This window comes from Hesperophylax consimilis, chromosome 18 (assembly GCF_061612785.1).
Source record: "Hesperophylax consimilis isolate HC1 chromosome 18, BYU_Hcon_1.0, whole genome shotgun sequence".
NCBI lineage: Eukaryota > Metazoa > Arthropoda > Insecta > Trichoptera > Limnephilidae > Hesperophylax > Hesperophylax consimilis.
Window position 1 is genome coordinate 9,939,937 of NC_142853.1, and position 25,732 is coordinate 9,965,668.

At 37.1% G+C, this 25,732-nt stretch overlaps 1 protein-coding gene across 2 annotated transcripts in view; it reads right to left on the bottom strand.

Annotated features, from left to right (window-relative positions):
* The window catches only part of DAAM (disheveled-associated activator of morphogenesis-like protein), a 160,546-nt gene that overhangs the window by 3,849 nt on the left and 130,965 nt on the right, over window positions 1-25,732 (bottom strand). For both annotated transcript variants that reach the window (XM_089642543.1, XM_089642544.1), the window contains exons 4-16: window positions 15,280-15,447; window positions 13,879-14,112; window positions 13,281-13,421; window positions 12,346-12,574; window positions 10,823-11,050; window positions 10,018-10,358; window positions 8,889-9,044; window positions 8,007-8,081; window positions 7,102-7,452; window positions 4,562-4,701; window positions 4,029-4,190; window positions 1,066-1,245; window positions 196-319 (exon numbers count right to left, since the gene is read on the bottom strand). In XM_089642543.1, coding sequence (XP_089498669.1) covers window positions 196-319; window positions 1,066-1,245; window positions 4,029-4,190; window positions 4,562-4,701; window positions 7,102-7,452; window positions 8,007-8,081; window positions 8,889-9,044; window positions 10,018-10,358; window positions 10,823-11,050; window positions 12,346-12,574; window positions 13,281-13,421; window positions 13,879-14,112; window positions 15,280-15,447 — 2,529 coding nt within the window. The remainder of the gene's footprint in view (window positions 1-195; window positions 320-1,065; window positions 1,246-4,028; window positions 4,191-4,561; window positions 4,702-7,101; window positions 7,453-8,006; window positions 8,082-8,888; window positions 9,045-10,017; window positions 10,359-10,822; window positions 11,051-12,345; window positions 12,575-13,280; window positions 13,422-13,878; window positions 14,113-15,279; window positions 15,448-25,732) is intronic.

Here is a 25,732-nt window from a genome sequence, read left to right on the forward strand (position 1 = left end):
TGGCAAAAATATGCATTGTGTAAAAAGTCTAATTCACTATTGTTGTTCCATCATCCCAATATCACAGTAAAACCTTCATGTAAAGGGCACTTTATAATAGGCAAAGATATTACATTAAGTGAAGTAATCCTAACTCGGAGATTAATTACTATATTGTTCAAGTTGTTCAATTGATCAAAGCAAAGTGGTATTTACCCGACTCTCCAATATCTGCACCAGGTAGTGCAGCAGTGTGGTATTGCGCGCCTGACTAGACTTGGTGTCAGCCAGTCTGTTGAGCGAGGCCAGGCGGAAACCTGAGGCATTGCCACGAGCACCTCTGGAAACAGATAGGCCAAGTCACAATTATATTTAATACATATGGAAGTCAAATTACAGCACATAATACATATTTTAGAAGATTGCCCACTTCACAGGAAGCCAATCTCCTGATGTCATCTACTGGCTAAAATAACTTCAGCATTTTTCCATTATGACCTCCACCAACTCTCCTCAACCACACAAAAGAGAATAAATAAATACATGTTGTATGGAATGAGAGAAAATTCGCAATTAACAAAACACTGCCCCCTCGAGAGACACACGCAGCTGTTTGGAGTGGGAAGCGCCAATAGCTTTAGGAAATTTAAACAGGATATAAAAACACTAATTATTCAACTGTGCTGCCAATGTTCTGCATTTGGTAAAAAAAAAGGATTAAATAGCAGCTGTGGGGAGTCATGTCGTGGAGCAAAGATACATTACCAAATAAATAACTAATATTGTAGTAGGAAGACATAACACATAGGCCGGAAAATCATTCCACAGTAGACCTAATGAATACAAGAACAAGTTGGAGAAGTGACCCATTCTAACGTGGAAAATGACAACAGTGTACATATGTTAGGCGGGTTTCGCAATGGTTTCTGATATAAAGGGATCAATAACTCTAGTTCCTCATTGAAATATCATAAGCAAGGCCAAAGACTGCGATCTGTTTGTGACAGTTGAATCCATCAAACTGACCGCTTGTTTCTACACGGAGTCAAATGTTTTATTCAGGTATTTTTAAAGCTTGGTTCCCACCTGTTCATGTAGTTGCCCAGCGCCAGCACTATTTCTAGCAGTCTTCGCAGCCGGCGTGATCGCGCCACCTGCCTCGAGGCCCTCAGCACTGCAGCCGCTCTTGCCGCTACTTCAGCGCTGCTGGCTCCCCAGCGCTTCTTGAACAGGAGGGACCGTACACGCTCCCGGTAGTGGGGGATCCTGGGAGAGAAGAAGATACATATTTGTATTAGAACTAAATAATTTAATCTTGTAATCTTAACATTGTATATTTATGTCTTGTGTACATGCTAGATCACAAGTTCGCAAACTTATTTCGACCCTTGATATTAAAAAAAAATCTATTGCCCCCCATATTTTTTAACTTACCTTTTTACATTACCATCTGTTGCGTATCTTAAAAACAGCTAATGCAAATATATTTTTTAAACATGCATTATTATATGGATAAGATAAATAGGGTGGGAGCAAGTTAGAACAAGTAAGTTAATCATGTAAATTCATGTAGGGTCGTAAAAATTGCGTTGTTTAACAAATACTTGTTAGAACGTGATTGCCACAAACACAGCACGAACTGAAGGTGGATAGTCCGATATAGTTTCCATGCAAACTTTCAGGAACCAATGATGGTGATAGAAAAGATATAATTCCATTATTAGTGTTTTAATTACTTAAAAACTAACTAACAAAGTGGCGAATACCCTGTTTTGTTATTAAAAAAAAATGTTAAAAGGCAGTAAAACAAACTATTATTATTTAATTCGGCTAGATTCTGTCAGACTTTTATAAATAAAATTTGTCTGCCGTCTCTCCTCTAGCCTTCTACTGACCCCCTGAAAGACTCTAGCGCAAACAAGGGGGCGTTATCGCCCACAAGGGGGCGTTATCGCCCACTTTGAGTCAGTCTGTGCTAGATGATAGAATGCAAAGTTATGATCAAATGGTTATCCTAGTGAAAGAGGTTCAGAGGCAGACTGAGAAAGAGGTGGGTAGACACCGTGGACGAGAATTAGAGCTGGACGGGAAGGACGGTGGACTGGAGATGAATGGTGAGAGACCGCAGCCAGGAGGGCCAAATCCCACCCCGGGAGTAGTGTCGTGATGATGATTATCTTGTATGTGTATTTGAATTTAGTTCTCAGTCAGTTTTTATTACTGAATGCGGCTATGAGACAACACAGATGGCACAAAGCATGGTGCCATGCAAACTGCAACAATAATCAAATTAATACTGAAGTCGAATAATGTGTTAACCTTTCCGGGAGTATGGACGCTAATGGACGACGGTACACACTTTCGCCAAAGGAGTATGGACGGCTATGGACGACAGGGGTTGCATATTCATTGTACGAAACAATATACTGTCCGAACAATAACTGTAGATACGAAGGTAGCTGGGTACACTTGTCAGCGTTGGTAGAGGTTGTAGATGTTGTAGAAGTTCGTGGTAGAGTTTAAAGCCACGATCAGAGAGGAATTTATTTCCAGATCTGAACTGACGAAAAGAATTTAATACTTGGCAAAAACTGAATTTACTACTGAATAAAACACTTGAAAATATTTCTTGAGACTTTTGGAGACTTGGAGATGGTTCTCCAGGAGAGAGGATTCTCTTTCAGAGGTAGTTGTTGAACTGACTTTGTATGGAATTCGGTTCTCTATTTATAGAACGTTTTCAAATCGAACCCTTTCGGAGGCGTTCTATCCTCTTTCGTGAGGAGTAAAGTGGTTAGGTATTTTTCCTCTCTGCAATTATCTTGTTGAGAGGAAAGTTATATTTTAATATGATACCTTTCACCAAGTCAGTTCAATCTACCAAAACCATCTCCCGCAGTCCCGTTTATTTATTTTATAAATAATTATACAAGTTTTCATATTGGGTTTGAAGTTAAATATCTTTGGTTTGAACATTTCCCAAAGGGTAACAAATATAGTTAGATATAATTATTCATGTTATTATATTAGTATATAATCATTTCTTGATGTTGATATTTATTTCGTAGTTATATCTTGCATCTTTTTCCCGTAAATCCAGTCTGATGATATCACAATTAATCACATTTGAATCTGTTATCAGTGTTTGATAAGAAAGTCAAGGTGACATGCTGGGCTGTGATTGGTTGGAGACGGCGGCCATCATGGAATTCCATCCGGGGAGTAGTGGAGGGGGTCCTACGTAAATACTGAGTAGCCTTCCTAGCCGTGGTCACTTCGTGGGTTGGTGTGTCCGAGGGAGGTGCTGGATGATTATTTTCAGATGTGTTTCAGGTTCTGCTATTATATTGCTATGTAATTATCTTGATTAATCACATATAATACATCATTTGATTGACTTATTTTGATGTAAAGATTTCCAAATGTGTCGGCGACACGGTATCAAGCGGTTTCGGGGTTGAAGTGTTTTTGTGATTTTGGCGTAAATATGAATTCTCTTGAAATATTCTGGAGGTCTGGATACGTATGATACATTCATATTCGAGGCATATTCTGTAAATATGCATCGTATTGCTATCTATGGGCATATTACTGTTACTTTATACCAATTTTAAACATTTTACATCATTATCGACAGAGATATTGGTTGTTATTTATTTTGCATACTATCATAAAATTTAATCAAAAAATATATTTTTTTTATTTTTGTAAAAAAAACTCACTCCCCAGAGCACGGCCAGCATTACATAACTTACTCCCGGAAAGGTTAAACATATAAATATCATTCAAGTATGACGTAAAACAAATATTTGTTCAGGAGAAAGAAAAACTACGACACATAATACGCGGCACTATCCGTGGAAGTGGTGTTACTTTTTATCCAAAAAAAAAAAAATTAACAATTTACAGTTAATTTTTTGTCTATAAAGAATTTTTTAGAATTACATTGCCGAATGCCGAATCGTTGGTATGATTCTCCATCCACTGCAAAACAATGCAAACAACAATATACCTGTCTGAAATAATTTTTGCAAAGTAGGAAAACTTACTTTGATATTTCATAGAGGAATCGATCAGCTCTGGCCAAGTTGTCTAGCTCATCCTGGTGTTCCTCGAGCAGTGCTGTTTCCTCAGCACTCGGAGTAAACTTCAGGAGTTGTTCCACCATGTCGATGGGGAGTTGCTCTCCGCTATCCATTGACAATATTGCTCTAGAAAAAAACAAAGCATATTAATTTATATTTTAACAACATCAGAGAATGATCATCATTGTCTGACTTCAGAAAAGTGATTTTACTTGATTTTAGTGATTTCACTACAGTGTGTCTCTGAGTCTCTGAGTATTAGTAAGATTACTGATATGATAATTGCTGCTTAAATAATGGGTCATGAAGATATCGTATAAAACACGTTTTATTGTTTTGGTAATAAATCATAATCTCTTATTACTAAATTGGTTGATGTAGTACACTCTAACACATGTTTTCAGACAGGCGGGAAAAAGGTGTAAACGGATTCGTAACTCATTAGACTGAATCAATGTTGATAAATATTATTAATAATAATATATATTTTTATGTACCTGCAAATTTCCTCATCGGTCATTTTGAGCTTTGAAAGTAGAATGGTGCAGTTTTGTGCTCGGCGTCCATCAATAACTGATAAAATCTTGGTGCGGCTTTTAGTTCCCAGCTGTCTGAGGTCTTCAATAGAGCCGTCATTCTGCAAAAACAACCAACAATCCTTCAAAATGTTTTCGACTATTACAAATGTTTGACTGTCTGAGTTTACCAGAATTTATTTAAGTCTTTTCTTTTATAACAAATTATTATAAGCAATAATTAGTCGCCTGAAATATCCATACAAATTGAAAATATCTCCCGAGTAAAAATAAATGTTATCCTTTTTGCTATGCATAAAAACCTTGTCTTATTGTCTTATTAAAAAAATAATACTTTTCTTTTATGGTGTGCAATGGTCCGTAAAGAATGGAAAGAGTGAAGTGTACAGTGTTCCAGAGATCCATGTTGTAAAAAGGAGGAATTACAAAACCCGGCAAGTTTTTTCTTAGCCGAACTGCACAAGAAAAATCATTAAAATTATGATATCTTCTGTGACAAATAATAAATTATACAAATGTTTTTTTTTTCTTTGTCTTAAACCTTTTTTTTTTTCCTTTTGACATGTGCACCGATTCATTGTTACGCGGATGACAGTACAGTTCATGATAGCTTTTTGTTTGACAAGCCCCCAAAGGGCACACAAACTCCAACGGCTCGGAGGGCTTTGAAGCAGAGAATGGACGGTTATCTCGAGAGTATTTCCTCCTGGGGTAAAAGTAATCTCGTCGAATTTAATGTTTCAAAGACCCAATCCTGTCTGATTACGTCTAAAAGGGATCTAAATGATAATCTAGTCTCCTTCAACGGAAGCAATCTTCCGAACAGGCCTTCCATTGATATGCTTGGTGTAACTATAAGTGACCAGCTCAGGTATGGGGGCTCCATCGAAGCCAGAGTAAAGCTGGCCTCTCAGAAGCTGGGCGTATTGTACAGGGCCCGCAGATACTTTAATAGTACACAACTGCTGACCCTATACAAATCGCAAGTGCGCCCTACTGTCGAATTTGGCAGCCATCTCTGGTCCGGAGCCCCTAAATACCTGAAAAAAACCCTTGACTTTGTGCAAAAACGGGCGGTCCGTTTGATAGATTCCCCAATCTTAACAAACGGACTGCAATCTTTAGAGCACAGGCGTCAGGTAGGTATGCTGTCCTTGTTCTATCGGTATTACAATGGAAGATGCTCTGAGGAACTAGCGTCATTGATCCCTTCGGCACCGGTGCGTAGTCGGGATACACGCCAAACGCGTGCCCAACATTTGTACACGGTTGACACTTGTCACATGAGAACGGGTCGCTTCTACGATTCGTTCTTAAGTTCAACAGCTCGGCTGTGGAACGAACTGCCGGCCTCTGTGTTTCCTCCCTCCTACAACATGGGACTCTTCAAGACCCATGTTCACTCCTTCCTCTCCACAAAAAGACCCTCCACACAGCATCCCCAAAGATGACATAGGCCCTGAGGGAAATTATTTTCTTCAGGGCCTCCTGTGTGGAGTTAATATAAAAAAAAAAAAAAAAAAAAACCACTTTAATGAATAATATAGGTCGACCCGTTTCGGTAGCACTCAACCTTCTTCAGGACAATAAAATTTCCCCTACCCCTCTACCAGACTGTCTCCGATGCTCTCTAACTTTCGTATATGCTTTTTCTTTTGTTTACCTTGTAATTTCCCTGTGTATTTTAATTTATTTTATATTTCCATCGTCCTGAAAAGGGTTGAGTGCAACCGAAACCGGTCGACCTATATAACTCAAAAAAGTAGTTTAAAACAAAGAAAAAAATTACATTTGTATAATGTCAAGCTACAAAGTTTTCTTCGATAATTCAATTAACTCCCGACTCTGTCTATATCTAGGGTATAGATTCCAAAAATAACTACCTGATTTGGGGTCGCAACTCCAAATATGGTCATATTCAATAGTTTATGTAGCGTCAGCAGCAATTGTGGAAAATTTATCTCATCTATTTTGAATGACATCCTAAAATGCACAGATTTTTCGGCTACTGACAGCTGCTCAATAGCTTTTAGTAAACTTCACGAAATGAAGACCTTTAATAAACTAGAAATACATGTAAAGAAAACCACTAAGGAGTCTTTTCCTTAAGTTTGAATTTGCCGCGTTACCGACAAGTTAGTTGGTGGCCCACGCCCCACTAGATGTCACTGCTGACAGCTTTGACATTAGCGAACTAAAGCGAGATATGAAAAGTAAAAGGGTCATCATTATTTCATTAAATACACCGAATACACCTGAATATAATATCTCACATTATTAAGAAACCTGAAATAAGGGCTTTAAATGTTGTTTCTTTTGTTTTTACAGGTGAGTGAATCTTTTGTTAACAGATAATGTGATGGTTAAAAGTTGTAAATACGTATTGTTAATAAATCTTTTGTTTTTACAGAGAAACGCAATTACGCCTTTGTTTTAAAATTATAGTTTTAGATTATAAAAAAAACTATTATATACATACAAAATTTAACATTTTTACTTACGGCTACTCCGTTCTTCTGGTAAGCACAGAACATCTTATCGATCGTGTCAAGTTCCATTGCATCGTAAAGTTTTGAATCGTCAATTTCGCACCAAATGGTTCCTTGCAGTTTCGCATCCGGCAACTTGCTCCAGTTGAAGCTCTTGAGGGGATTTCCAGGCTGGGGGATGTTCTTCTTAACCTGTTCTCTTGGCGGGGGAGGGGGGCCACCGGGGGCGGAGAACGGTGGGTTCGGGGGAGGCGGGGGACCCAGGAGGGGTCCACCAGGACATAAGGGAGGTGGGGGTGGTGCGAAGGGAGGTGTTGGCGGGGGTGGAGGCGGGGTAAAGCATTCTGATTTGAGGGTTGTCATCTGAAATAAAAAATATATTCACAAGAATTTAGTATGATTGTAAATTAAATGTATCAATAGAAAATTGCCTCTCTACATTTTCCATATTCAAAGAATCCTACCATTTACTAGGACCTAGTAAATTAAAATTATAACCAGTCGAACGATGCCTACCCGTATTTACGTCTCATCGCTCTAGACCTTGAGCGATGGCTGCCAAAAATTTGGCAGATGATTTATTTCAAATTCATTTAAATTCATTTTAAAATTTCCTTGAAACTGCTCAATTATAAAACCTGTAAATGTGAGATAAATTGGCTTTAAAATTGACCACAGTAAGCAGTTTACATGTTTCAGTATTAATATTCGGAGGTATGATTTTTTGAACGAGCGCTGTCGAATCCAAAACCGAATGCTCGGAAATCTGTAATGCTCAAGGTATTTATTTAGTAAATATCCCATCGCTTGAGTGTCTTAACACCTTTTCGTCCTTGTATTATCAGTTGTTTTACTCTTGGGACTTGTATTATGCAAATCAGAGTGTTAAAAGCGTTTTCATTGTAATATTGACTTACCTTAGCGTCATCAGGTATACTTCCTTCACTGACAAGTTTTTCAAATCTTAATCTCTCAGCGCGTTCTTGTGTAACCTAAAAAACATCACACATTGTCAGTACAGATTAGTTTGTTAGGATCAATGACAAAACAAAGTATTAATAGGTTTGACTATTTTTAAAGCGATTAAATTTTTTAATTGCCCCTATTTAGGAATGTTTTAAAACTGAAAGGGTGGGGGGGAGAAGGTGGGTGGTTGAAAGTACCGGATTATTCAGATCTCGTTATTACACACGACCAAAGCCATTTCAAGCGAAGCTGTGATTCTCGTTGGTAGTTTAGAGCTTGTATTATAGCATCTGAGGAATGTGTATAACAACAAGACTTAACCCTACCTCAGAGGGTGATTTATTAAGTGAATATATGGATTAAATTTAACAATTAACTGCTTGATTGCCAAGATATCCGTAGCGGATATCTGATGTTTTGTACCGAAGCGTGCCAGCATATCCGTAGCGGATGTGCTAGTAGCCCACCACACTTGCCGCCATTTTTTGGTACTTTGAACCTTGAAAATGCTCCTAGCATACTAAAATATATTTTATTCGCTCGGCGAAGAAATAATTTAGGAATCTTCATAATTATTCTAGCTTGTCGTTACGTCAAAGTTAACCATGTCAAGCTGTATGTACTGTACCCCTGCAGCCCGCAAACAAATTGAAAATGGATAAATTGGCCTTCTGGTTAAAAAGATGGATCACTGTGCTAGTGTACTGTAAATAGTTGTTATGTGTTTATGTCTGTGACCACCAATGGCTACAAATGACTGCCTGTTTCAAACGTACAACAAGGATCAATGAAATGAAGAAGATTAAGATGGCTACCCTTGTTAGTATTGTTACCTGGTGTTCAAGTTGTGCAACTCGGTGCTGTGCCGTCCTGGCTTTGGCAGCAGCATCAGCATGGGCAGCTGATTCTCTCTCCAATCTCTCCTTCAGTCTCTGGGCAGACGTCTCAAGGTCTTCTTTCTCCTGGGCTCTTAAATCTAGTTCGCGTTCCTGAAATTAGACAAAGTCATATTTGTATTTCTTACGGGGAAATTTAAAAACTTTTATGCTTTCACGCAGTGGTGAATAAATACTATATATTATCACAGCTTAACAATATGTATATAAAACACATTCAAATAATTACTGTATGTTAATGTCTCCAAATATACACAGTAAAGCATAAATCCACGATAAAAGTATTCGAAAACTGTCATTAATATCAAATTATATAAAAAAAATTAAGCCTAGTATTGGTAACTATAAAGTATAAAAATCTACATTTTCAACGGAAAACTTCATCATCATGAAATTTTCCAAAACTTTTTATTTCTGTAATTTTCGGCTGTATTTGAAATAGGAATAAATTTAAATGTAAAAAAATAAGATTAGATGCCGTTATTAATGGCTTCATAAATTTGGAAACGGGGATGGGTACTGCCGCCCTATTGAATAGCTAACTCCTCTGCCCTAGGTCACCCCATGTTGACGTTTGGTGACTTAGCAGGGGTGTCCGGGTTCATGGAATAATGTTTGGGCGGCTGCATATCAGGCCAGATCGAGAGAGATAGGTTTAGAGAGACCCTTTAACCTCTCCAGCTGGACTCTATCGACCCATTGTAGTGGGAGGGATAGATTCATAGGTTTTTCACTCCTGGACACACTGACTCCCTACATTCCTACCACCCCTCATACACTTTTCTTTCCCGGAAGTCTCCTGGAAAATCCTCCTCCACACAGTATCCTAAGATGACATAGGCCCCAAGGGAAATTATTTTTCTTCGGGCCTCCTGTGTTGAGTTATTGCAAAAAAATATATATTTATACATTTTTACCAACTGATTAAAAACAGAGATTTATAAAAAGAGAGTAAAAAAAAGAGAAAGGTGTAGTCGGTCACTTTCACGGAAAGTCTAACTAAAAATATGGGGTCACAGGGTCGCAATGTTTTCAAAGTAGGACTGATTTTCTTAACATTATGTACCTTCTGCGCAAGCTTCTCATTAACATCTGTATTTTCCTTCTCCAGAGTTTCTGCCTTTGTTCTGGCTGCAACCAGTTCCTCTTCCTTGGCCAGAAGCTGCACAATCTCCGCCACGTTGATGTCGATTGGTGTCACATCAGGATTGTTCACCTTCCCGTTGCTGTTGATGGAACCGTTGCCCTTCTCTGATTGGTCCATGGAAAGAGTCGATGATTTGTCAGTGCCATTGATGTTCTCCTGAGAACTGGTGGAGTTGGAGGTGTTGGTGGTGGACTGGAGAATGATTTGCTGGACTATCCGATCCAGGAGGAGCCAGTGCTGCGAGTGAGGGTTGTATTCCACTGAAAGAATAAAAGCAAATTTAAAAAAAATCGTTCAAAGTATACAGATGTACAACAATGGTCGGTTCTGAAAGTTTTGAGAAACTGGTTACCACATAATGGTCAGTTCAATAGATTCACGATCTTAACCGATTGGTTTGTTGTGATGCCGTTCTGTTGGTAGTGAATACCACGACCTGTCATATGTTGATAAGGTTGGTACTACTGACGCATCACTTGAGATGAACCCTTTAACTTGTAACCAGTCTCTAATAAATGTCTCATGAATAAAATCTTATTTTAATCGTAAACATCAGACATGTTTGGCTCAGGGTCGGTCCAGGACAAACTGGATTATAAAATTAAAACATGGTGCCTGCACTCTTGATATCCATGTGTGACTTGTCTAACCTAACCTAACCTTATTTTTATCATAACATAATTTAACATTTCTACATATCAGTATGGTATAAGACTTGACTCACATGGCAGCAGCAAGCAGTGCTCCAGCAGGGACAGCAGGTGTGGGTAGGCGGCCGTATGCGACAGCTTGCGGCGGATGAGGTCGAACATGGCGCCCGCACTCTTGGTATCCACATGTGGCTTGTCGTAACGCCGGCCGAGCTCCTTCTCGTCCTCGGCTCGCACCATCTCGAAGAAGTCGATGTGGCGGTTCAGGGTCTCGTTCTCGTGCAGACGCAGCTTGTCAATCACTGGAAAAAAAGATAATGTTGTTATATTATGATTCAGATAAGATTTGAATCGGAATGAGTTGAAATCCGTAGTATATATCATAAAGCTTGACATTAAGATGGTACAATTTACGAAGTTATAGTTACTCGGCGCAGTATAGAGTGTTTCGTTGCAGGAGCTTAGCGTTCCAAAGGTTAATTACGCTTCAGGGAAAGACGAGGTGTGTAAGGTATAAGTATGCTGAAGCTCAAAACGAACACTATAGATATGCCGGCTCACCATTTTGGCTAGCGTGGTCGTGGACATTGTGCATACACTTCAACCTCGTTACTGTATCTACAATGAGTACCCAGTTACAACTCGCTAATGAGTGCCCAGCGTAATATACAACCTTTTACTATCGAACCACCTTGATGTTAGCATTTTAATTAAAAGCTTTTTTCCAATCTTATTTTTCAAACTGTATGGTACAGGGTCCGTCACGGAAACCACATGTTTTTTGATTGACTAGTGCAGCCGAGTGGATGGCTTCAGAGAGTGGGGGATGGCCTTGATTTGTATGTTAAAGTGGGAAGTTAGCTGTCACGATGTTGTGGAACCTAAGAAATTAAACTCCGGAGAAATAATTCTCAATAGTTATATGAGTAACAGTGTGGTGTGAAACCGGGGAAAAGGGTTATTGTTGGCTTGTGCTTTTTTTAGGAAAACAACATTAGGTACTGTGACTGTTAATTCAGAGCGCTAGGACGCTCTAAAACCTTAATTTTCCCAGAACTTTGACGTCACAAATAAGTAATGAGGAGAGTATGGTTTCAATAAGATGGTGCAGCTGCACAGAGAGTATGTAATTCAACAGCTGTTTTACGGGATCAGTTCTTATCTCCAGATATGGCAATATTCACTGGCCTTCTCGCTTCCCCGATCTAAGCTTATGTGACATCTTTTTTTGGGGATATCTTAAGTCCCGAGTATATGTTGACAAGCCAGACTGCCTTGAAGATCTAAGGACGAAAATACAGGAGGAAATCGTTTGGATTCTAAGTCGGATGTTAATTAACTCAACTCAAAGTTTTCGGGACCGGCTACAATCATGCATAAATGTAAATGGCTAACATCTGAGTGACGGCAATGTGATCTTCAAAAGATAAATAAACTGCCAGAAAAAATTTCCCAACTTACACTGTGTTTTGCCACGAATAAAAATCTTTTTTAAGCAAAACTGACCGAGTACATCTCATTTGAAAACCGTGTGATTCCTGTGACAGACCCTGTATTTAATATTACCTGGTTATTCAGACTGTATGTTATATATTACCTGGTTGTATTCCCAGCATCAAGAATTCGTATCTCAAATGAAGTCTGAACTCCAAGCTCTCCTCTCCAGGCCCATAGTTCAGTACTGCATTGATGAAGGACATGATGGCCGTCTTGAGGTTGACCTCATCCCGGTAAATGCCAGTAGAACGGTCCAGGTCGTTAACGATGCCCTGGAATCTTGTCCTCTCAAAGGCGTACTTCTGGTAGTGCAGCATTGATTCTAAGACCTGCAAGTAGAGATTATAAAAATGAGATTAAAAACAAAAATATTATTATTGAATTCATTTGGCGTTGGGTGTTTCACAAAGTTTCAAAGGTAACATTGTGATCAAATGGCCAATCAGCTTCATATTGTTGTTTAACATTTGAAATGCCAATTCAAGATCCATTTCAACGATAAGATATTTAGCAGAAAAAAAGGATATCGACTAATTTCAATGAGCACTATCTCTATAATGGATGGCGGAGATTATATATTACATGGTCTCAGGATGTAACAAATTGGAAAATTAAACCCCGGTATTCGTTACAATAATATCGATACGCACTGAATATCGATCAAATAGCAGTCAGCATTGGTGAGAGCGGGACATTATCTCTGACTTCAGTCTTCGGCGAGGGGTCTCAGAGGAAAGTTTTGCGAACAGGTTCTCCAGGAGTGGATTGGAATGGCGACCCAAGCAGAGTACATGGACGAAGCAATTATCTGGAATAGTTTATAATTCTATGCTTGGTTTTGCCTTTCGACTTATTCTTTTACTTTTTCATTACTTTTCAATGACATGGCGCCCAATGGAATGATTGCAACAGTTGCTAATATCCTAAATGTCACGTGAGATTTGTTTAAGGCCAGAAAGGATGCATAATTATTTTTTTTAAACCATATACACTCTAATACCTCTATCTCTAGTACCTCTGATGAGATATAATTACCTTCTTGTGTCCCCCCGGCACCAGGCAGACGGCCCCGAGTATCTCGAGGGCAGCGATCTTGGTCTTGATGTTGTCCGCGTTGAGGGACTGTGCAATGGTGTTGATGCTGGTGGGGTGTGCCAACACGTGTGCTCGTCCATTCTGAAAATTTACATTAATAATTTTACATACTATATATATAGTACTAGTAGTTCTGTAAAGTATTTCACTTGAGAATAACATTTAATTAACATCAACTAATTGTTTATTAGCAAAATTTAGATACAGGATTTAGGACATAATTAGAAAAAGGACATAATTGGAAAAGGGACATAATTGGAAAAAGGACATAATTGGACTTTCCGGTATTTATTTTAATAATATATATTTTTGTTTTTATGAGCTTGTTTAGGAAAGGAAAAGCAAATTTTATACTGTGCGGTACTACAGTACAAGGTTTTGATTAGAATTCACGTCCCTCGGCATAAGACAGATTTCGAATAATGTACATTCAATAAGAAAAGTGTGATTAGGATGTATTATAGGCAATACAAAAATGGTATAAAAGTTTTATAATCAAAATGAAATAAATCAACCTAACCTAATTCATTTAACTTACGGAATTGTTCATTAGCGCCTTGAGACATCCGATCAGGCTGGTGTGCAGGGGGGTCTGCGCGGTTTGGTAGTCCATCCGCTCCAGCGCGTCCAGCACCGCGGCCAGCCCCTCCAGCTCGATGAACTGCAGCACGAAGGAGTGAGCAGAGGTTCTTAGGGCGGTCTTAAGTCCATCCATCTGGCCGATGCGATCGCGGAGCTCGTCATCCGGCATGGTCTCACAGGCCGCCAAGGTCTGGAATTGTAATTGTTTGAGTTATTGGTGAATGATAGTTTTAGAATTATAACATATTATGTAATAGTACGAAGGGTGAATCAAATTACTATTTTGTGCCTGCAAGTTTTTCTCCGAAATGTGATAGGTATTGTTGCTAGAAATATTGGAGCATCAAAAAACGTTGTTATTGCAAGAAAGTGTGGTTCCAAGAAAATTTGCGACAATGATAACATTTGAATTTGACAGGCGGGTATGGGTACCGCCGCCCCGGGAATCATTCATTGAATAATCAACACCTCTGCCGTATGTCATGCTAAGTGCTTCGCTGGATTTGGTGAGCAGAGGTCCTCGGGTTAATGGGGGGAAGAATGTCCAGATCTTGCGACGGCGTGGGCCGGATCGGAAGAGGACGGTTGAGGGAGATCCTTTGACCTCTACAGTCGGAATCTCTCGACCCAACGCCTTGTTCATTTGTTACTCCTGGATATGCTGACTCACACTAAACTCACTAAATTCCTACCCACCCCTTATATATTTTTCCTTCCGAGAACTTCCTCTCCACCTTTACTTACATCCACACAGCATCCCCAAAGATGACATAGGTCTTGAAGAAAATTATTTTTGTAGGGGCCGCCTGTGTGGACATAATGAAAAAAAAGTTTTTACACTGTCTTTTCTTGCAACACTAAAGATTCTCTCTACAGCAATGTTTTTAGCAACAGCGATGTTTCTTGCAACACTAAAGATTCTCTCTACATCAATGTTTCTAGCAACAGCGATGTTTCTTGCAACACTAAAGATTCTCTCTACATCAATGTTTCTAGCAACAGCGATGTTTCTTGCAACACTAAAGATTCTCTCTACATCAATGTTTCTAGCAACAGCGATGTTTCTTGCAACACTAAAGATTCCCTCTACAGCAATCTTTCTTGAGTCAACAAATAATCTTGAAACTTCCAATAACAAAGATTCTGGCAAAAACAATATTTTTTTGCGCGTTCACAGATTCTTGCAACAATGTTTTTCGATCAACAAATCTTTTCTAACATCAAAATCCCTTGAAACAACAATGCTTCTTTCATATTTTATTTTTATCAGCAATGTATCTTCCAAAAATGGTTTTGGCAACAATATTAAATTTCTCCCTCCATCCCGATAACCATCGTTATACGAGCCTAAACTCACGTTGTAGATCTGCTTGAGGATGAGCACATAGTCGTCGGGGGCCCGGGGCGCCAGGTCCCCTTGGGGCGCGGGCCCCGCCGGCCGCCTGCTGCAGTAGATCTGCCACTTCTTGGCGGCAGGCAGCGCCAGCATGGCGGCCTTGTTCGGCGCCGTGAGGTCCAGTTCCTCCTGGAAGCAACAACAATATATACATTAGCATATTTTTTTTTATATTTGCATCATTTCAATGTTTAAACAGTGTTGGTTATAGACACAGACATATCATATGTCTATGGTTATAGAGCTATACAATTAGAGGCGCTATTACATACTAATAACTCGTCGAAGCGTGTTCCACGATTAGAACGCATGGTGCGCTTAGACCGGATTCTGTGGCTTTAGTTAGAGCGTTAGGAACGTTGGAGGTCATTTGGAGGTAAAAAAAGCGGAACCTATTTTCTCGCTTCATGTCTCATCTAAATACAACACATATACGGTCTTGGTACGATATGGATGTAATTGACCATAATTTGAACTTTTACTTTTGACTTTTGAGTTAACTTCATGTGAACTGTTTCTATTTAGGAACAATTTTTTTAATGTATCGTTTAGATTTATTAGTATTTATCATTTTCTTCTTCAATGATATGTTTCTATCTAGTTAATAAATAATTATTGCTGACAACAATTTCATACATTTTTATTAATACATGCTAGCGCAGACTCGTGAAAATCACAGGATATCATAATTGTAGGTTTAGGAAGCCGAAAGTGTTTATCAAAAAAATATTTTCCTAACTAAACTAACTAACTTTAAAATAAAATAATCAATCATAATTTTTAGATTTACACCGAGTTTAAGAGGAAGTTACAAGCCAAACCTTATACTGTAGGTAATAGGCATTAAAATCGCTTGACAAACGGAGGCTGGAGACGTTCGATTTCAAGCACAAAACTGGTTTTTATTTATTTTGTAAATAATTTTGTAAGAAGGCAAAAAAGTGAATCAAGTGAAACTGTCACAGATAATCTTAGCTATAATAATGTATTTTTTAAAGTTGTTTCCTTTACGAGTTCATATATTTCCATTGAAATAAATATTTTTTTAGTAGTTTACATATTTTTACATATTTTTTATTGAGTAACTTATTTTTTTATTTGTATTCTACTCAAGCGAAACGATAGAAAAACCTTTAATTTATTTAAGGCATATTTTTTGGCATATTCATAATGTACACCAATTCTTTATAAAGATTAATAAAAATAGTGATATAGCATTAAGCTTCGCCTTAAGCAAGGTAGTAGTGTACGCCTTAGACTCTAAGGTATGTATTATTTAAGATTTTTTGTAAGGCAGAAAGCTTACTATGATAAGTCTTAAGTTACCAGATATAAGTCTTAAATGTAAGTCAATAGTTATTATGAATCCTAGTTGTAAGCTAGCTGTATTTATTATTCAGTACATATATTTTTACAGCGCCCTTAAGGTGATTTTACACGAAAACGGCGCTACATAAGTTAGCCAAATATTTTTATTATTATTATTTATAAGTAAAAAGGTTAGAATATTTTTCGCCTAGTCAAATTATTGTTATATTTTTTCTTTATTCCTAGCTACATAATTTTTGAAAGCATATATTCATTATTTCATTAATTTCTTCAGTTTATATTACCTTATCACCTATTATCACCTAAGGCCATCCTGCTGACAAAGCATATTTAATTTTGTTAGGTACTTTCAAAATGTTTTAAAACGCCCACTGGAGATTAAAATTATTAATCTCAGGATTTAAAATTCTTCTCAAGACGCCTAGAGCCGTAAAACCCATAATAAAATATCAACCATAAAGTTTTCTCCTGAAAATCTGCGAAATTTCGCGCTCCTGAGACGACCATAAACTCAAATCAGATCAGGCATAAAGTTCTTAAGTCACTCATAATATTAATAATTAATCCATGTACATTTATCACATAACGGAGAATAATAATCATTTACAATCTCCACCAGTTTCGGCTGTGCGTCTGTCTGTGATTGTGTGAATGATTGTAACTCTTGTTTAATGAACTCGAATTTCTTTAGAATTTAAGTTTCATTTTCATAATTGGAACTGATCTATCAAGAATTCAGAGATAATTTGATAACGTACATAACTGATCAAGAAAAAACATTCACGAAAAATGTTTTTATTATTGAAGAGTTTTGCAGCTGTAAATATTTTTTTGATCATTCTGCAGCAATTTGTCCTTGTTTTGATGTTTTCTTTACATAAATTTACAGCTTCACAAATCCTACAATTATAATATCACGTGATTTTTACGGGTCTGCGCTTCCAAAATAATAATCCTAAATGATCATAGGATATCAACCAAAAATTCTTTGGCATAACCACAGCAAATGATCGGAATTACAAACATGCCGACTAGTAGCCGAGTGACAAAGTGCTTCTGGTTTCCAAACTTCGAACCCGGGCGTCGTGGGTTGTAATACTCTGCTAGCTTAGTCCATCATAAATACAAGCCACATTTTCCGCTTACAACAGTAATGGTCGAAGGTATTCCAACACTCTGCTAAGACCATTATAAATACAAGCAACATGATAGAGTGAATTCAAATATTGTCAGGTTATTCGTAACATGGCAAAGTTATGTTATATTTCTTTAAAGAATATATTATTATTATAATAATATTGTTGTTGGATGCATCTTGCAGTAACCAACAGAGTATTGTATACTTTCAATTAGAAATAAGAGACGCTGTTTCCAATGACAGAACTTCAATAAAACGAGATAACTTTTACAGGTATCGGTTTCTTGTGCAAGTCGTAATAGAATTAAATTAAACAGTTTCAATTTTGCATTTTTTTAATAATAAACTAATTTTTTTTTTTTTTTACTGAATACCTCACGAGAGTCCCAACTGCTCCCGTCTGGAGCCAGTGAGACTATGGCATCCCCAATTGGGGGATGTTGTGAGGCTAAAGGTAAGTAGGGAAGGGAAGGAGGAAGGTGGGGAAGTACCTGGCTATTCAGATCTAGTCACTAAACACGGCTAAAGCCATTTGGAGCAACGTTTCAATTCTGAATGGTGGTCTTACACCAGGGCGATACTGGTAGTATCTTCCACTCTGGAACGTGCCGCAAATATACTATATATTATTTTAATTAATCAATTGTGAAATAACACAAATTAATCAAATAAAATTTATTTGCGCACGCCGGGTTCGAACCCGCGACCTTCGGAATGGCAGTCCAATGCGTTACCACTGGACTATGCCGGCTGTCAAATGTTTATAAGACAAAGTTTTTATGCATAAAATAAAGCATAATAAATTATTATAAGCAATAGTTAGTCGCCTGCAATATCAAAACAAATTGAAAATATCTCCCGAGTAAAAATAAACGCCGTCGAGGGGAATTGAACCCGCAATAAAGTTGGTTGTTTACAGGTGAAAAAATATAATAAGCAGTAATTGTTGATTGAAGTACTAGTACATTTTAAATTATTTGGCGTGTTGGAAATAAGCCAACTTGGCTCAGTGGTCCAGAGCGTCTGACCGGACATCAGAAGGCGCGGGTTCAATTCCCGTCGGCGGCATTTATTTTTACACGGGAGATATTTTCAATTTGTATTGATATTGCAGGCGACTAATTATTGCTTACAATAATTTATTTCAAATATGCAGTTTGAAAGTGAATCCGGACTCTAGAATTACCTGAATTCAATAGATTCCGATGCCACTTCGATAAAACGAAACGTGAATTTTAATTTTATTAAAGTTTTATGCATTTTCCGGTATTTCAAGGTTGCCATTATTAGCTATAAACTTCTGTTTGCAAGTTGATTTACAAATTAATGACGTTAACCCATATCCGATCGGTCGTAAAACCAAGTTCTTTTTATTATTTTCTAGAATTTCTAGTTTTTAGTGGAATAGTAGAATGGTGGTAATCAACATGTTGTTGTCTATGGCCTATGAAATGTAGCTTTTTCTGTTAATATTTACATAAATAGATTTGTTTTTAAGATAATAATTAATGTCACCGATCTTAATCGGAGTGTGCTAGTCTGAATTATAATATAATAATGAAAACGGGCGGTCCGTTTGATAGATTATAGATTGCAATCTTTAGAGCACATACTGGTATTTCAACGGAAGATGCTCCGAAGAACTAGCGTACACAGTTTTCGTTTCTACGACTCATTCTTAATTATAACAGCTCGGATGTGGAATGGTTTGCCGGCTTCTGTGTTTCCACCCTCCCACAACATGTTCACTCCTTCTTTTCCACAAAAAGACCCACCATACAGCATCGCTAAAGATGACATTAATTATTTTTCTCAGGATGTGTGTTCACACCCTGTGTGGAATTGACGTAAAAAAAAGATAATTTCCAAATTACAATAACTGCTGGATTTACATGTAAATATAAGTTAAGAGGAAGCTACAAGCCAAACATGTATAGTGTATATTCTTGGTATACCTTATATTGTAGGTAATAGGCATTAAAATCGCTTGACAAACGGAGTCTAGAAACGTTGGATTTCAAGTACAAAACTGTTTTTTATTTATTTTGTAAATAATTTTATAAGAAAGCAAAAAAGTTGATCAAATGAAACTGTCACAGATAATCTTAGTTATAATGCTTTATTTTTTTAAAGTTGTTTCCTTTACGCATAGAAATGTATTAACCATTTCTATTGGAAAAACATATTTTTTAATATGTTATATTTATATTTTTTACTGAGAAATTTATTTTTTATTTGTATTCTACTCAACCTAAACGGTAGGAAAACCTTCAATTTATCTAAATCATATATTTTGGTATTCATTATGTACACCAGTTCGTTATAAAGATTAATCAAAATAGTGATTTAACATTAAGCTTCCCCTTACTGTCATTTGTTGACTGAATAGAACTTAGGTAGGTAGTAGTTACCTACCTATTAATTCTTAAAATATTAGTTCCTGTTTATGAATTTTCTAAAAACGTGTTCGTGTTACTACACATGTTTGGTCTTACATGCTAGAACGCATAAACGAACATTTTTTGTTACATCTACAAAGTACCTACCTACTGGTAGGTAATTTTGATAGTTCGATGATTTGCAAATATCCTCTGTCGCATTGGTAACGCCAAGAACGTGCGTCCGAGCTGCTATTTAACATCAATTTCTCAGTTTGGTTAGGTGAGATCAAATTAACCCATTAGATAAATTTAATATCAGTCAGACGTCCTCAACAAATTCGTTCCGTTCATAAAAGGCAGGTTAGGAAGGTAGGTACTTTTATTTCTCTGTTTGGAGGCCCCAATAGTATAACCTCGCCTCAATTACTAAGTTATCGCCAAATTAACCAATTAAAACAACTACTCAATCATGGTTCACAGATTACTAAGGTTTCGAAAATTATCTCTAAATAGAGTATTTTCACAGTTTTTTTTCTCGAAAAAAATATAATGAGGTAGGTATTTTTATATTATTTTTATGTTGACGAATATATTTTGTTTAACGATTTAAAATTTTTCATTTTCGATAGCCGCCAAAACGATACGTTTATTTCTATTGGAGAATTCGGCGGTGTTTTCACGTTTCACCGATTTAGAATGTGCGGTTTTTTCAAATAAATAATTATGAATGAAAATATTAAAATTACACATTTTCGGAGTGATCAATCTTCCACACGTTTTTCGGTTTTCATAATTTGTGAAAATACACCAGAGACTCATCAATCCTATTCGTTCTCTAATCTGTACCTCGTTTAAATTGTTTCCATGATGAAATTTTTTAGCCAATCCAGGAAGGAAGCCAAACTTTAGATTTTGCCTTCCGCAAACATCTTCGAAACGCTGCAATAACTTGGGAGCACTTAAAGTATTCAAATGTATTTTTATCAATAGTAACGTCAATAAAATTGGGACTGCTCCGTTGGGCTGGTCATGTGCCAGGAATTGAAGAGAGCCAACTGCCAAAGAGGCTTCTTTATAAAAAGCCTGCAGGACGAAGGAGTGAATGGATACCTAAATATAGGTGTTCTTGGATACAAGGAAATGGGGAAGGCATCAAAAGACTGACAGTAGTGGTGAGGTGTTTCCTAAAGGACGTCTAAACTTTCCATGGGCTGAAGAGCTCATGATGATGGTGACGCGTAGATGTAGTATCCACACCCAGTAGATTTTTTTAAAATTTTTTTTTTGGTAAGTTCACACGTGTCATTTTCAAGGATGCTGGTCTAGAAGAGACCCATGTTTTAGGAAGGAGGGAACACAGGGGCCTGAAAAATGTTCCAAGCCAATGAACTGAAGTAGAAAGACGTAGAAACGATCCTTTATCATGTAACAAATTTTTAACCATGTACATAAGTCGGGCGCGTGTTTAGCGTGTTTCCCGATTATGCACCGGTGCCGAAGAGATCAAGGACACTAGCTCCTCGTAGCATCTTCCATTATAATACCAGTAGAACAAGGACAGCATTCATACCTGAAGCCAATGCTTTAATCATTTCAATCCGCTTTTTAAAATAGGGGTATCTATTAAACAGACCACCCACTTCTGCACAGAGTCAAAAGTTTTTTGGAGCTCCAAACCAGAGGTGGCTGCCAAATTGAACAGTGGAGCGCACTTAAGATTTGTAAGAAGCTAACTTGAATCTAGCTTCGATGAAATCCTCGTGCCTGAGTTATTTAGTTCGCCCAAAGAATAAAGAAGAACAAAAGAAAATCGATATGGGCATGTTCCGTTATCCAAATGTCTGAGTACAAGTTCAAAATCAAATGGAATGGCGATTTACGATGTCGGGCAGTGCAAGAGAAACAGAGTACTCGATGTTGATTGGCTGTCTAGATCTAACAATCAAAAGGTACCATGTCAGTGGCGACATTGATTCTCATTCAAATCAAGTAGGCGTCTATTTGAAGGTGTGAAATACTTGTATCTACATATTAATTGAGTTTACCTAAGTATATCTAGAATCTAGACCATATCGCACACACGGAGAAAATTTCCTGATCAAAACAATTGCAAATTTAATGAATCTCTTCAAATTATTCGTATTCCTTTTAAAAACGAACGAATGAATTGATTAACAATGTTTTGTCACGGTTTTAACACGGGTTAATATGTAGGATACATTTTTTAATCATAATAATAATAATGACATTTGGATGATTTGAATAGCGCCGTATTTGTGCAAAATCACCTCAAGGGCGCTGTACAAATATATAATACAATAATCTATGTTTTTACTATGTATGTAGATAATATACAGTACAATACTAACCTGGTAGGTCACTTGAGATTAACACTTAATTAACATTAACTAATTGTTTATTAGCGAAATTTAGATATCTACAGGATTTAGGACATAATTGGAAAATTGGATATAACTGGACTTTCTCTCAGGAATGGTATATTTAATTTAAGGGTATGGCAGCTTAAAAAGGTAAATTTTTAGTTTAGACCTGAATTCTGTTGGACTTGTTATGGATCTTAGTTCCGTAGGGAGTTTATTCCAAGCCTTCGGCCCAGATACTCCGAAAGCGCGATCACCAAACTTAGTATTTGGCTGGCGCTTAGGTTCCTTCAGTCTGCCTACAGCTGCATTTCTACATGATATATTACTAAGACAAACGCAGATGGATGAACACGTGTTCCGACATTAAAATGAATTCAATAACACTTTACCAGGAAGCGGCTTGCAGTCCTGTTTTCAACAGGATTACCAATAATTTGAAGAGATTTTTAATAAATCAACATTACTCATTTTTCTCTGTGCAGGAGTACTTACCTTTTAGTACAGAATGATTAAAATGATATGTATTTTACACCGCATTGCATTGGTGAAATCGACAAAGTTTTATCTTTAAGAATTATGAGTAGCAATTTACTAATTTTGTATTTCTGTTATTTTATGACATCTGGCAAATAAATTGCTCTTTCTTCTCCGGAACCGGAGATATCAAGATCGTGACCAAACAAACGCAGCATCCATTCATCTCTCCGGTATCCGGCCAAAATACAACACTGACAAGACATTCAGATAATTAATAACAAACCAAATAGCATTAATGCTAGCAGAGTTTAATTCGTCTATCGGTCGATTAATCAAAATTATTCATTTCTTTTCTCTGCACGTGAAAGGCAAACAGTTTCGAGAATTCGTCTTACATTTTTTGTGTACGCTCATTTAGTGAAATGAGGATTTACGGAAACCATACAAATCTAAGAGGTGTGTTTATGAACACGGAAATTGAAGCCGATATTCTTATCAGTTTGGTGATGGTGGAAGAAAGAAGAAAACCCTCTACTTCTTCCGGATTACAATCATACATGATATTATATGTATAAAAAAAACAACTCTGCAGAAATGGGCGGTCAGTTTTGTAGATTCACCTATCTTTGGAGCAGTGAGTTTGTGGGAATACCGTCTTTGTTCTACTGGTATTTCAAAGGAAGATCCTCCGAGGAACTAGCATCATTGGTCGCTTTAGCACCGGTGAACAGTCGGAAAACACGCCAAACGTGCGCTCGTGCTTCTACGACTCTTGAGTTCAACAGTTCGGGCGTGAAAAGATTTGCTGGCCTCTACGTTTCCTCCCTTCTTCATCATGGGTCTCTTCAAGACCCAGGTTCACTATGTCCTCAAAACAAATATCTTCACAGCTCAACATCTACAAATTTGACGACTTTCGTGGTCAAGAGGTAAGATTCTGCACTAGCAAGCCGGGTCGCGAGTTGAAATCCCGGTAAAATAATATATTGTTTATTTGCGGCACGTTCCAGAGTGGAAGATACTCTCAGTGTCACCCTGATGTAAGACCACCATTAAGAAATGAAAAGTTGCTTGAAATGGCTTTGGCCGTGTTTGGTGATCATATCATCATATTGCTGCTTTGAATCCTTTCCAGTTACTTGCCTTCCAATTTATACTCATGTGTTCAATTTAGTTGTAGGTATACATTTATTATATTGTTATTATTGCTATTGTGTAGTGCTTTTATTGATTGCTGCTGTGTTGAAATTTTACAATACATTATGTTTTGAATTTTAGCTGGTTATTAGTATATCAGTTAACTTTATTTTTTTTTGATTTAGCTGGTTATTAGTTTATCAGTTAACTTCAAATTTTTATTTATTTGTGTTCTTACATCTTCTATTATTTTTTATTTATTATTTACAATATTGTATTTTTTGTAAATCTCCCAGGCTACGGGTACAGAACCCTTAGTATTTTTTTAATATTTTTTATTATTATTATAATTTTAAGTGAAAATCTGTTATTGGATTTTATCTTTATTATTTAGTTTATTCTTATATATGTAAATAATCTGTTGATTTTCCCAAATAAATAAAATAAAAATATCTAAATAGCTCGGTACTTCCCCACCTTCCTCTTTCCCATATCTTTCCTCTCTTCATTACCTTCAGCCTAAGTCTTACTGGCTCCAGACAGTTGGGACTCCTGTGCTGTTTCACATGAAAAAAAAAAATAGGCCCTATTATAAGAAAAACAAAGAAAACCTGGATCCAATATAGATAGTTTTAATCTTGGAACCACGTATTCTATTTCTCTTCTCAGTTATTTGTTTAGAGTACAACCTACGGTATGTTTGGATTTAACCCATTTTATTTGGACGATGACAGATGACATACGAAACAACCTTTTGGTACTAAAACCGGTCACTAGCTCATGCAGGCAGCCGATAACTTCGCTCGCACTTGTCATCTTGTCAATGACTGATGGATAATTTGGCCGGAACAGGAATCATTATAATTTCCATAGGTACTTCTCGCCGTATCTATCTGTCAACAGATGATAAATAATAAGTCAAGTTTTTTTCCACGTTTTACACAGTCTGAATTTTCTTAGTATTCCCCAGAGACGAACTGGCCCACTAGATAGGTAAATGAAATGCAAATTTTCTATTTTGTTTATTTACTAATTTTAATTTGCTATTCAATTACATTTAAATGACATATTTAAATCTCAAAACTTATTTAAAGTAGAAAAGCTCTGAAACAGTGAACATTGACTTCCCAAAATTTGTAGATTTTTTCAGCTCACATCGTCATTTGAACGGCCATTGATGACAATAAACACTGTCTTAACTATAATGGGGCTGACAGATGCTACAATTACGATACAATGGCGAGCGATATGCTGAAATCGGCCAAGCCACAAGAATATAGCGTGATTGTCACAGGCAGCGCCCTTGAGGTGATTTCTCACGAAAACGGCGCTATATAAATTAGCCAAATATTATTATTATTATTAATGCAGAAAATCAGCTTATCTGAAACTGCAAAACCTCGTAACATGGAAATTGCGCAGCGTTTTCTCTCTGAAACGTCTAGGTGAGTGCAACCTTATTTCCATCATGCGCAATATACTATTGAGCGAATACTACCTACGAATCTGTTAAAAAATGAGACAATGAGCTAAGACCACCATTCAAAATTGAAACGTTACTTGAAATG